The sequence below is a fragment of the Lepeophtheirus salmonis genome, chromosome 10 (genome assembly GCF_016086655.4).
Source record: "Lepeophtheirus salmonis chromosome 10, UVic_Lsal_1.4, whole genome shotgun sequence".
NCBI classification, from domain to species: Eukaryota; Metazoa; Arthropoda; class Copepoda; order Siphonostomatoida; family Caligidae; genus Lepeophtheirus; species Lepeophtheirus salmonis.
The window spans coordinates 5,654,648-5,668,693 of NC_052140.2; the positions used below are offsets into that span (position 1 = coordinate 5,654,648).

The 14,046-nt window shown below is 31.6% G+C and overlaps 1 protein-coding gene across 3 annotated transcripts in view; it reads right to left on the reverse strand.

Annotated features, from left to right (window-relative positions):
• LOC121125462 (MAP kinase-interacting serine/threonine-protein kinase 1) overlaps window positions 1-14,046 on the reverse strand; it is a 120,230-nt gene that overhangs the window by 58,167 nt on the left and 48,017 nt on the right. For all 3 annotated transcript variants that reach the window (XM_040720663.2, XM_040720662.2, XM_040720664.2), the window contains exon 5: window positions 5,733-5,924. In XM_040720663.2, coding sequence (XP_040576597.1) covers window positions 5,733-5,924 — 192 coding nt within the window. The remainder of the gene's footprint in view (window positions 1-5,732; window positions 5,925-14,046) is intronic.

The window sequence follows — 14,046 nt, forward strand, 5'->3', positions numbered from 1 at the left end:
CAGACAAAATTCTGCAAAATTTAATTTATCTAAGGAATATTCCCATTGGATATCCCCTATCTTGCACCTGAAATAAAATGATGGTGGAAGTTTCACTGATCTTTTATTTTTTTACATTTTAATAAATTTAGGAAACGTTATTAGCTTAGTTGTTTTTGTGACACCAATCACTTGTTGAATTGAGCCTCAACCCTTTTATCTAGTCTTCTCGAGCTTCGAACAACAGTTTTTGGGTATTGAATAAGCCCTCCTATATCAAAGGGTTACCCGGCATTGCACAGCCATGGACAGAGTGGGACATCACATTGACAATGGCAAAATAATTGAAAAATAATTCTACATACAGAATTATTCTATTATACTAATAATTATAATATGAATGTTTCGCTAATTGTCGAGAAAGATCCTGATAACTCTATTTCTCTTCCTATAATAATGACGATGGAGTGGAAAATTGACTATATTTTACACAGCATATATTAATCCCGGTTAAGTAAGATAATCCATCAAGTTTCATCAAAAAAGATATGTCCAAGGTAAAAGACTCGTTTCGGACTTTGTTTTAAAGTGTTTGGGGGGGACTAGCTTAACAGTTACTCTTTCTTCTTAGAATATTAATAGAAATACGAAAATTTAACTGTAAGAATTTACTAATAGGATCCCACTCAATTTTTTTTTCTTGAGAATTGAGAAAGCTTAGTACACACTGTTACAAGTTATTTTATACTGTTACTAACAGCACTCCCAGAAATTGTATTAATAAGTGGCAGCTGTATTCGATACATCACTAATTTACATACATAGACATTCCTTTCTTCAATGTCAAAGGCACGTCCATTTCCAACATATTTATAAGATTATTTTAATTGTTTTACTCTAAGTCATTTTGGGAGAAGCATTGCTCAACAATTTGGAGAAGTTTTCTACCAAGACAAATTATAATATTATCCAATAAATCTTGCCCATCCTCTTCAATGCATCCATTCTCTTGTTTGTTTATCAAATGCCTTATTAAGCCGTCATTTTATTCTTGTCTAAATGCATTAATAATGATTTGGTGGTCAATATATTTACAAGGTATGTTCAAAAAGTAAGGTGACCTTGTATTTTTAGGAAAAAATATTTTTTGATTCCTCTATATTTATTTTGTCCCTCTCAGATACAAACAATATACTTGTGCGAACGATTTTTCCACTCCTCAAAGCACTTTTTAGAAGCACTTTTCGGTATATCCTTAAGTTCTTCCAGTGATGTAATCCTTATCTCCTCAATCGTTGCAAATCTCCATCCTTTAATAGGTCTCTTCAGTTTTGGTGAAAAGAAAAAGTCACATGGGCCGAATATGGTGGCAGAGGCAGGATTGTGGGGTTGTTTTTGCCCAAAAAATCACTCAAAGAAAAGATGAGTGAGCAGGTTCCATTATCGTGATGCAAAAGCCATGAATTGTTTTTCCACAATTTCGGACGTTTTCTTCGTATTGGTTCTTGCAAGTGGCACATAACTTCAAGATAATACTCTTTATTGATCACAAGAACATATGGTAAGAACTCCTGATGCACTATAGTCGAAAAAAAATAGTGATCAAAACTTCCAAAAACTAGGCTCGCCATTTGCATCTTCCCGGGCATTTTTGAATAGTGTGTATCACTTGGAAATATCTTTTGTCACTATCTGAATTTCAAGTGTTTTTGGAGTACTTAATTTCATTTAATACACAAGATTTGATAAAAACTCTTTGATCCATGTATTTCAATAGCAAAAAATCGCCGAACTCGCCAAATACTTCTAATCTTTATGCCTCTTACAGACAAACTAAACATATTAAATATTTGAAATAATACATATATGTTCGTAGCGAGTGTTGTAACAAACAAAAATGGAGCATACAAAATTTACATTGCCCGCTATATTAGAAAAGTCACCTTATTTTTATAACAAACCTCGTATCCTATAAGTGTATGTGTAAAAAAATATGACAATTGAAGAGTGCGGACATTTTTTAGTTACAACCTGAAGATTGTATTTTATTTTTCAAAACCCTTATTGTTTCAGAGAAAAAATTTACGTATAAATGATTTACTTTTGTGTAAAACTGTGGATTTGTTGGGAGCTATAAGTGTAAGTTCTTGTTGGACCGAATTTGAGGATCTACCTTGTTGTATATCCACCCTATATCATTTTTGAACACAAAGTGAAATTTGTGTACATTTCATTTAAATGACCTCGTTTTTTTTGTTTTTTTCCCCAGTATTCACAGGTCATATGATTTTCAGCTATACGTATAAGTATGTTAAATATAGGGATGCCATTTTTGGAGTGTGCAAGGAAGAGGTGGAAGCAAGATTTATATTGTTACTGAATTGAGACCTTATAAACTTCAGTTGCCTGTTATATGATTTTTGACTGAGAAAATGAGTAACTTTTATTTAGAGGAAAACCTTCTACATTAAAAATAGTATTAGAGCATTAAAAATATTATAATCATATTAAAGTATATATATAACAAATAGTTTCTTTACAAGGAAATCTTATCCTTCTAGCGCCATCTAAAGTAAACCAATTGCAATAACACGACGCGAGATACACATTACAAAAGCTATTTTTTGAAAAATAATTGATCTTATATTATAAATAGATATTATAAATTTGAATTGATGTAGAACATCTTAGACTGACCCAAATACAGCGAAAATGATTCAGAATTATATGGTAAGTGTATTTAATAAAAGTCTAATGGACATACAATAAAGCTAGACGTTAGAGGGACATATTATATTTTTTATCGACGTGAAATTCCTTCTTTTTGTCTGTCAATTTAGATATCAAAACACACGGTTATTATTCGCCATTTTCTTCAATCCATATAAAAAAAAGATTTTTATTCTGATAAAATTTAATTATTTAGGCTCCCAATATGGATAACATCTATGGTGCGGAGGTACACAAATCCCTCTTTTTTCTTATTAAAGAATGGATAATAATTCAATATTCTATTATTAATAATACGATTGCACTCAAGATCATAAGTTAAATCCCAAACCATCATCATTAAGTGCATCGACGGCAAAAAGAAGAAGAAAAAAAAACATAATTATTATTGATTTTTATATATGTAGGTTTAACTTCTTTTACAGAGTGGTCCTTTGAAATATTAAAAATGCGAGTTTTAAACTTCAACAAGATATAATTTATTAATTAGCAATAGAATTTCAGCAAAATTAATACCATAACTAAATGGTGTCTCAACTCTCTTAATCATTTATGTGTCCTCCTTTAGCAGCCATGATGGCTTCCAGGTGGCGACAGAAGGCCTATCACCCACTGTGGATGTAGTGCTCTGTAATGACGCCCCAGTTCTGACCAACAGTGGCTTAGAGGTCTTCGGTGTAGATGGTGGTCCTGGAGATATCAAACTGTATGGAGAGTGCAAATGAAAATTCATCAATCACGTTCAAGTGTCATTTTCTCAACTTGTACTCGTACTTAAGGTAGAGAGTTCAGGTTTGTTTTGTTAAATTGTAACTGATAGTTTATATCGAAATATTAATAAATTTCGATCACTCAGCCTTCATTAAATTATTGAATTAATCAGTATTCAGATTTCAATGGATATATCTCACATCATTAATAATGATGGGAAACACTACAGTTTTATTCGTTATGAATGATTTAAGATAATTTAAATACCAGTTATTTATATTTCATTATTATCTATCCTGTTTTGTCGTCTCTTTCCTGAAAGTATCTCTAATCACTACAAGCTACTTATTGATTTGGGGTATTCTATCCTTTTCTTTTTTGAGAAAAGGTTGGGAGATAAAATAATGAAGAAATTATACTGATTTCAACATGCTTTAGTAGAATCTACTCATTATTATTGGATTAATAATTGTGGTATAAAGCGCTGAAAGAAATTACGGGACGTAGTCAACTGTCCTTCAAACTAACATACTCACATAGAAAGGTAAATATACCGTTATCTTTCAATGTATGAATGCACTTTTATTTATTTTTACTAAGAGGTTTTAACAAACTCTGTGAACATGTAACTATGTACAGGGTGATCCAAATGAGTTGGTAAAATCTTTAAAACTTATAATGAACGAACTATAGAACCATAACATTTTAATTCTCTGAAAGCAACATTTAATGAAATTCAGTTATTTACTATGAGATCCACCTCACTTGATAACCTCAGCCATATGGCGCCGGAAGCTTTAGCAGTTCCGGGGATCTTGTGCAGATGTAGATTTGACATCGTACTGGTTCTAGTTTTGCACTTTTAATTTATATTCCTTCGATGGATGGAGTAGCTCAAGGAAGAAATTACACCTTCCAACAAGACATTGCATTTGCACACAAAAACAAATAGTGCAGGATGTTTTGGCAACAAAATGTCCTCATTTTTTGAGCCCGGATTTTTGTCGTGTAAACAGCCCGGACCTGAACCCATGTCATTTCTTTCCGTACAATAGCAAATCTGGATATGCCGGCTCGGGCCTGCCGGAGCTTCTGGGGCCACGTAGCCGAGGTTCTCAAGTGAGCGTATATGTTGTTTTTAAAACTGCGGGTCCCACTTTATTGTATTTCGTAAACCAATCTATCTGAACCACAATTAAATAGTAATTTATTAATAGAAGATGAATCATTCAATTTTTTGTGGAGCCGAGATTGTATAATTGTGAAAGACACAACACGACCCGTGGTCTAAAAGCCAACTCATGCATATAACTGGAGTTTATGCAACCTTTTTATAAAAATAAAAGGAATCAAAAATACCTTGCTATAAAACACAATATATAGTTTCTTCAAAGTGTGATTCTTCAACTTGTATTCAACATTTACTGAAACTAGTTGTATACAGGGTCCTGAACTACAATTGCAACAAACTTTAAAGGCATCTAAGTTCCGTATGAGTGTATCAGGGTCTAGTTTTTTCTATTCATATAATGGCTAAAGTAATGAACATAATAAATTTCCGTTTGTTTTCATTTTTAGTTCATTGCCAAGTTGGAGAGACATCAATCTCATCACACATTAACTAGTGTTAGACAAAACGATCGTATTTGCTCCAGGTCTAATGTTTTGTCCTTGGACGATAAAACCATACATGTTCTTACCAACAGCCGATCTCTTATGTTCTGGCCTGAGTTTTAGAGTTCCCGAGAAAAACTCCCCACGTTTTTTTGCCCCAAAGTCTCTGTAGGAATCAGGATGATTACATATGAAGGATTTTAGAACCTGTGGTGCTTCCATGATTTGAAAGTAACCCCTTGTTCGTTTTCCAGTTAGATGGGACTCCCATACACAACGGACGCCTAACTGAAAATTGGTTGAAACACCACATTCAATTTTGGGACAAATCAATGTGGCCACCTTGAAGTCAAGTTACTAATCCCGGGGAATATTTTGTATGAGTGTATCTACAGTCGAAGGGGAAATACCGGTAATATCAAAGTTTGGATACTCTACAAAATGCCATTAAAGTTGCATGTTACTAACTACCCAAAAGCATGATCCGTACAGCATGCAATTCATTTCAACATCTATTATCATCAATAGTTTAGAATGATGGCGGATATAAATTAATACATTAATAAAAATTATTGCTAAAATATAATTATAACCTTATATTGAAACTAAATTTAGATATATTAATTATTGTGTTCATAATTAGATTTAAAACTTTTGAACAACTCTGTATTTATTATAAAGAATGTTTTTTCTCATACCTGGCAGTCCGAGCAGGCTTCTCCCTCATCCCAACCACAGGTCTCTCTTTGGCAGCTACCCGAAAATGGTGGAAATCCGCACAGAAGAATATAGGTCAGTACACCCAAGGACCATAGATCACACTTTTTATCATAGGTAGGCCAAGAAAACTCATCTGTAGTCTCCTCTGTTGGAGAAAAGGTTTCGAGTACCTGAAAAAATGTAGAAATTCAGCTTTTGTTCAGTATGTAGAAAAACTATTCGGCTTTTAATATAAGGTACTATCATATGACTAAAATGCTATTTAGAATACATTCTTTATTATCTACTCACAAATTAAGATGTTAAAAAGAATTACAAATGTTATAAAGAAAGACAAAATAATTATCAGACAAAAGAGACTGGTGGGTCACTCTAATACAGGGATTTTACAAGTATCAAAGAGTATGTCCACATCTTAGATATTAAATAAATAGCTCTGCATTTATAATATATCAGTTGTTTTCATGCATTGGAGTAGTGAGGAGGAACGTGTTTTTGCCATTAATTATACAGGGTGATCAAACGAATTGTAGACAATTTTTGACTGTTGAAAATATGTCCTTCAAAAAAGATAAATAAAAACTTCCTTCTTTTAGGCTTGGAGCTCTACATATTGACAAAATAATATGTTTCTCTTGCAATATACAATCTTAGAATTAGCTTTATTATGGGGATAAATTCTTTTAAAGAAAGTTGTAGATGGCACACAGCCACGAGAACTGTGGACAGCTGAAAAGTTACTCACTGTCCAGGTAATATATAAGATAGGGGCACACTCATTTTGTACAAATGAATTCAAGCCAAAAAAGGAATTTATCTTTGAATGCATAATCCAAAACTCATATCCGTTTTTCTTTTAGCCATCTGAATTCTGAAATATCTGAGATTTTAGTAATTATTGTTCAAAGTCATATGTTATCCTTCAAACAATACCCAAATTAAGGGTAGGATAAATAAAAGTTATGTGTAAGTTTTTTTTTGTATAAGTCAAAAGTGTTTTTATTGATTCTGTATCTTGATCTGAACTCGGTATATTTACATTTTTAGGCTTAAAAATGATAAAAAACGACACTCTTCTTTAGGCCTTATAACTTATTCATATTTTAAAAAAAAAGTTATATAAAAACATGTATCTCCAAGGATTTTTCTTCCATTTATTATTCTTTATGTGATATCATTTTGAAATATTAAAATTATCTACTCATTGTGAATGGATCACTTTATTGTTTGATCCTGGTATCCCAAGGAGTTCCGATAAAAAATGGGATCACTTAAAAAATACAAAATGGAACAAAAACCTTCGAGATACCTATTACTCAAATATATATTTTTTTAAATTATACATTGAATATTTTCTATATTATAAGCTATGATATTCCTCATCAATATGTATTATTAATAAACAGGATAGAACAAGGTAAAACCACTCAAATACCTGTATATGTTATACAAATACAAGCCGGAAAAGTAGAGTAGACTTATGTATTACAAAACTTGTCAAAATTAATATATTTATATCTTCTTTTTTTTTACTAAATAAGAATTAATTTATTATTATGGCGATTATGACCTTTTCTATTTATAAGCCTAAATAAAAGTGATACAATTAAGATCCCACTCTAATTTTTTGCACACCTATAACATATGATTAGGTCAAAGTTCTCACAAAAAGTTGAGGAAATCAATTTTGAAGCATGGTTGAGGTGCCATTTTTTATATTTTGCAATAATGTTTACAAAATATATTTGCATATACGAATTTTTTTTTTATAAAATATGAATTGAAGTTCCGTACTCTTAAAAGTATTTTAATCGAAAAAAAATTTAGCTTATTATAAATAAAGGTATGTTTTACTCAAGATCGAAGGTATTTTGAGAGGGCAAAACTGTGAAGTACACCCAAACAGGTCCTCGCACCTTCACATGCTTCAAATTTAACAGATGCTTTTTTTTTTTGATGGGATAGACATCCCGACCAAAAATGTTCAAAATCAGTTGTGGAGATCTCAAAAATTTCTAAAACTTGACATGGAATACCCAACTGTCCTCCAGAAATGACAAAAAATTATAAAGAAATAAAATAGTGATTCGGTATTCAATGGATCTCGATACCTCTTATTCTCTCTTGGACGACAAAAACCATGAAGAATTTTCTTCTATTTGTTCTATTTTGGGGAATTCTTTGGAAATGGTTGGAGATCAAAATATTTGTGAAACGTCATCATCATCAAAACGTCTCTTTTCCTCAGGGTCAAATTTTTTGCTTTATTAAGATATTGATGAATAATTTAAAATAACGTTGGTGACATTAAATATGAGTATGTCTTATTAGGAATATATTCTCTATTAGATAATATTTTTATAATTAATTTCATACGCATATACGTACAACACCAAAAATGACTAATAACCCAACCTCCAGTATTAGAAATTCGAAAAATAGCCTTGTTTGTAAAATCAAAAAGTCAAACATATTTTGATATGTTTATCAAATGTAAAGATTCAAAATTAATCCATTTTTATGAAATTTGGTTGTGTGGTATTTGACTTCATGAATTAGTTATTACATGTTGATTTTATATGTATATATATAGCTCTCATGAGTAGTTATTGTATAAACCTCATATTTTGGCACGAAACTTGACACCTTGTAGACCGACGTAGCCCAAAGCCCAATATTTCTTACCCTGATCCACCCCAAGTCATGATGCATTGTTGATGACGTCATGTGTGTTTCAAAATTGCGGACATTGGCGCATTAATGTCATTTGGTGTTCAATGTGTTTCTTAAATCGTAATACAACTCTTAAAACAAGGCAGGAAAGAAAATCAGTCGATAGGTTGATATATTTCTCGTTAGTAATTCGTTGGTAATATACCCATTAAATAATATCAGTGGTAAGTAATAAGTATTGAATTAAATTATTTTTTTAAATTGTCAAAATAATACTTAAAATTAACATTTGTAATAAAAAAATATGAGAAAAACGAATTTTTACTGAAATCTGTGTTTTGACATACAAAAATGTTAAACTCAATATATTCAGCGCTATTTTCAACTGATATATTTTTGTATACAAGGGAAGGTTTCTCCCCCGTTACCTGGGACATTAGGAAATTACTTAAGAAGGCCCCCACTGTTTGCAGGTCAATTCTTAGTCTGGGGTTTTCTATTTTGTACCAATTCTAAATTTTAAAATTGGATATGGTCGTCAATACAAAAGGTAGCTGTTAGACCAGTTTTAACTATACTTCTAATGTGTTGATAATTTGCGGATCCAAATGTAACTTTGAGTATTTGATACATCATTATATTGTACATATGTGTTATAGGACATAAATACAGTAATTACGTAGAAACAAACATAAAATGAGTTGCTAAAGAAATAGCAATGGCAAAAAAAAAAAAAAAAAAAAAGTTTGTACAATTAAGTCAATGACCCAAATAAATATTTGGCATTTGTTAAAATTTTGATTTATTAAAGAGCTATTTATACAAATGATGCAACTTTTTGGGTTTTTTCCCCGGCTTCTACTTAATTTAAATAGACTTTGCGGAAGCGATATACCTGACTCCTAGTTATATCTACAAAAAGGTAACTATTTTTTAACTTATGAAAAATAAAATAGTTTCCTACAACACCAATGGATAAACTTGTAGAAAAATATTACAAAAATTGCTTTTATTTTATGCATAATCATTACAAAATCACGCATAAATCCCTTTAAATATCATTAATTTGAATACAGTGTTAATTATATCTAGTGGTACACATTTTATAGTTTTCAATCCGGAGTGACATTGGTGCACAATCACAGAAGGACAACAATATATCTTATTTGCACAGAGCAAGCTGAGAGGGTTAGACAGTGCAAATAATATTCAAAATTTTCTCAAGGCCACTCGAAAACCAAGAAAAGTTTAGCTCGCTTCTAATGAAAAAAAATTCCACTGTTCATGCCATTTTGAGTATGGAGAATAGCCGCAACATCATCACGACATATCCCTATAATGTCTGAGCTTTAGTAAGATATATCTTCAGAACAAAAAAATCCAGTGGTCATTAGATAAGCAAGTGCTACCGTGGTCCAGATAAAATTTTAGGACAACTTTGTTTTTACTCCGTGTCATTGCACGGCTGAGACCCAAGCCTTCCTGAGAGACAACTTCCCAGACTTTTGGGACCTCAATATATGGCCGCCCTCTTCTCCAGACGCGAACCCCTTGGACTACTTTATGTACGTATCTCTAGATGAGAGGGTATGTTCTACCCCTCAAATGTTTCCCATAAAGGGTTCCATCTAGAAGGGGGAACCAAGCTCGAGTCTGACTACATATGTAAGATCTGCAAGTAATTTAGGCCTCATATTGAGGCAACTATTTGAGGTGAGGGCTCACATATTTGTATCGAGCACTATTTCCAGATTATTTTGTTAAATAAACGTCCTCACAAAACCTCCCATTTAAATTTTACCCTTGAAAATTTGAAAACAATAAAACATGTACCACTAAATAATCTCAATCCTTAATATTAATAAAATATTTACATAATTTTATAATACGTAGTTTTGAGACTTTTGGGGCATTGACAATGGATTTAATTTTTTATTTTGGTAGTGTTATAAAAAAAAAATAGTACATTATACGAATATCAGGCGAGTCCTAAATCCCGTTCCCCCTAGGTTCTGACCCATATATCTACATTTTTAAAAGATTTATAATATTGTTACTATCCCTAGAAATGTGTTTAATAAATTCATATCAATAGCTGACTCGTGAAAAACAAGTAAGTCACGGATATCTTATGAGTGAGTCGTAGATAGTTGATCAAAAATATGAATATAATATCTTATTAATGCCCTTTTCCTGAATATTTTAAGGAGTTAAATTAGTTCAAGAATTGTACTTATCATTGAAATTCATTATAGCTGATGACTGTATATAGTGGCTTCCACAGGGGTGTGCAGTAAGGCTGGTATTCCGCCCCCCCCCCAAATGTAAACGGCAAAATAAATAATATTTTTTTTTTTTCAATGTGTTTCTTTTATTTGAAATGGTAATTTGTTTAAATTCAGGTTCGACCCAAAAATAACAATTCTAAAATTTCTAAAAATTGGTGTTCTTGAAAAAAAAATTAAACTTAATCCCCTTTAAAAAAAATCCTGATTTGAATTGTGTCATGTATTCATTAATTCATAATCATTAGTAAAATAATGATAATATCATTCGTATATTCAAAATTATACAAATATATAAGCCCATTTCATAAATTTGAAATAATGTCATGCGTGATGTTATTTTAGTAAAATGACTTTTAAAGAAAAAATTCTTCAAACTTTACAAAAAGTCCATTTAAAAAATTTAAAAGAATATGAAATTATAAAAAAACCCTTGTGTTCATATTATTTAGTCATCGCTTGTATTTTAAGCAAACAATAATTATATCTACTTTGGACTGAAGCTTGGCCAATAATTGCGATCTATATATGTGGACATACGGTGTCTTACATAATTATCTTAAGATTTTTTAGTCCCACTACTAAATATGAGAGCTCTCATGATTATTATGGATGATGTTAAAAAATAAGAAACATCAGTTTGGATATTATAATCAAAAACACATTTTACTCAACTTAACCACCATTGGCAAAAATAGTTTCGACTTAACAGGTAGGAAGTTTTTGCAGACTAAAGGAATAAATATACTCGGGATTTATGGAGGCCCAGGTCTTTTTGACAGAAGCCTTAACCCATTAATGCCAAGGTTAATTTAATATTGATATGTAAATAGATCCGAAAAGTTTTGATTCCTTGTACTAAATGATAGTAATTTAGTCAAAACTTGACGAGAACCCGCTGTTCAAAACATTAATTAATTCCAAATCAATTCCAAAATTATTCGAACAAACAAATTTCACACCGTTATGTAAAGTATGTTTATGAACTGACCTTAATGAGACGGCTGGTATTGTAGTTTTTAAACTAGCAATTCTATCTAGGCTCCGTTGTCGATATGGAAGACCTCAAGTCGTCTTCCACATCTAATTTATTTTGGTACTTGTTTTTAAGGATGAGAAGTTGGGAGAATGCTGTTTCACATAGGTAAGTTGTTGGGAACGGCAATAAATTCCTTATTGCGATTTCTGATATTATCGGGAATTTTTTGAAATATTTTACCCAAAATTCTTGTAATTGGAGTTCACCAAACCATGATTATGCTTCAAAACTGTTTTTTAAGTGGATAAACTCTTCTCCTGCTGCTTCAAGGACATCAGATACACTGGCATTAAAAGAATTGATTGTAAGGGGGAAAATTTGGAACATTCGTCAGGAAAATATTTTCTTATTTAACAGTAAGATTTTTCAAATGTTCATACATCAAGTCATACAAGTCTTCGATGTCAATTTCATTTGCCGCTTCTTTTACAAGAAGGCAAGGGTTGGGAACATGTATAATTTTTGGATTCATTTTGTTGTTTCCAGAGTTTCAATTTAATTTTGACGATATATCTTCAGACAAAGATATTATCGTATTATCTTTGCCCTATAATCTTGTATTAATACTATTAAATATCGCAAAAATGTTGACCATGTATACCAATTTGCACAACGTAAATTCATCCTTAAACAATGATTCATATTAGCTTGCATTTTGAGAATCAAGAAATATTTGCAGCTCTCCTCTCAATTCAAAAAATCTATTCTACGCCTTTCCTTTCGAGAGCCACCTTACCTCTGTGTGAAACAATAGCGCTTCAAGGATTGAACCCAAATCTTTACATAAAACTCTGGTGAGCCGTATTGCAAGTGGCCTTGATTTAACGACATTTACAGCTTCGGCTAAGCACTTCCTTGAATTTTTCAGGTAACGTCTTGGTATCTAAAACTTGTCAATGAATCATGCAGTGCGTCCCAATTACTTCTGGACTCACCTTTTTAACTAATGATTGGAAGCCAGACTTACAACCGTAAGTAGAAACTCCATATAATTTAACCCATTTGATTGAATGTTCTTTAAATCATATCAGCAGTAGTAGTTGACGTATGCAGAGGCTTACAAAACAAGAAATATTACTTTATTTTTTATAATAACGATCATACACAATAAGTTGTTCAAATTTTGTCACATTAGTAGTTTTATCAAGCTGTTTGCTGAACAGCCCAGTAGAAGTTTCTTTTAATTCATGTATAATTTGGCATAACATATCCTCGGATGTATATGTTATCCTTCGTTTTACCGTATTGTTTGACACGGATTATAGGCGATAATTTATTTAATGCTTCAGCACCGATCATGAGACGCACAATATCTTTGGTGCATGGAAAAATAAGATTCTCAGTTATTGTGTTAATGCAACCGTGTATGAAGGTTTAATGTTGGATAAATTTTTGTTTTGAAATAATCTACTGCTATCAAGGCGGCAACTTTTGACGACATCAACTTTTACTTTGAAAAAATCAATACTTTTATCTTTCAAAGCAGGGTGCTTAGTTTCGAGATGTCTTTGAAGTTTAGCTGGTTTCATAGACTCATGGGCAAGAACTTCCAAACATACTACACACTGTGGTCTTTCCACATCTGCATTAACTATGTCAATGAATCCCCACTTCAAGAAATCATCCCTGTATTTTATCTGTATTACACTCATCTTTAAAGGGTTAAGAATCACTCGAATAAAGCTATCATATGGCATATTGAGTCTAAAGCCTATAGAGTCTACTACAATGTCACCAACCTCAAAGCCTCTGTTGAGTCTCGTTGGAGAAAGATATGCAGGACTTACATTACTGAACTACATATATACTTCCTTAGACCATGTCGGGAGGCTGTAATTGAAGCTCGTGGAAATCAAATTAAGAAATAACTATAATCTTCATCATGGGTAAATAAAAAAGTATTTTGGAGATTTTCATGTAACATCTCATTCTGATCTGTTGTGAATGGTTATTTTTAGGACAATCAAAGTAGTCAAGGACTTTTTGAACACACGGTACAAATTTGTACTCGATTGTTTGTTACTAAAAATAGAAAAACAAATATATATTATTATTCGATATTTGACAAGTTACTATTAATTAAATATCTCAAATACAATATTAGGTAATATGTATGTTAATATATTTTAGTGTTTGAGCTGTTTCCATTATAAGATAAATTTAAATTTATAAATTAAGATATTATCTTTATTTTATCACTCACCCTTTCATCCTTAAAAAAGAAAGTTAACATATGTTCCACAATCAGTGCGTAGTTGGACTGTTCTTTGCAAGTGGTTAATTAATAATTAATTA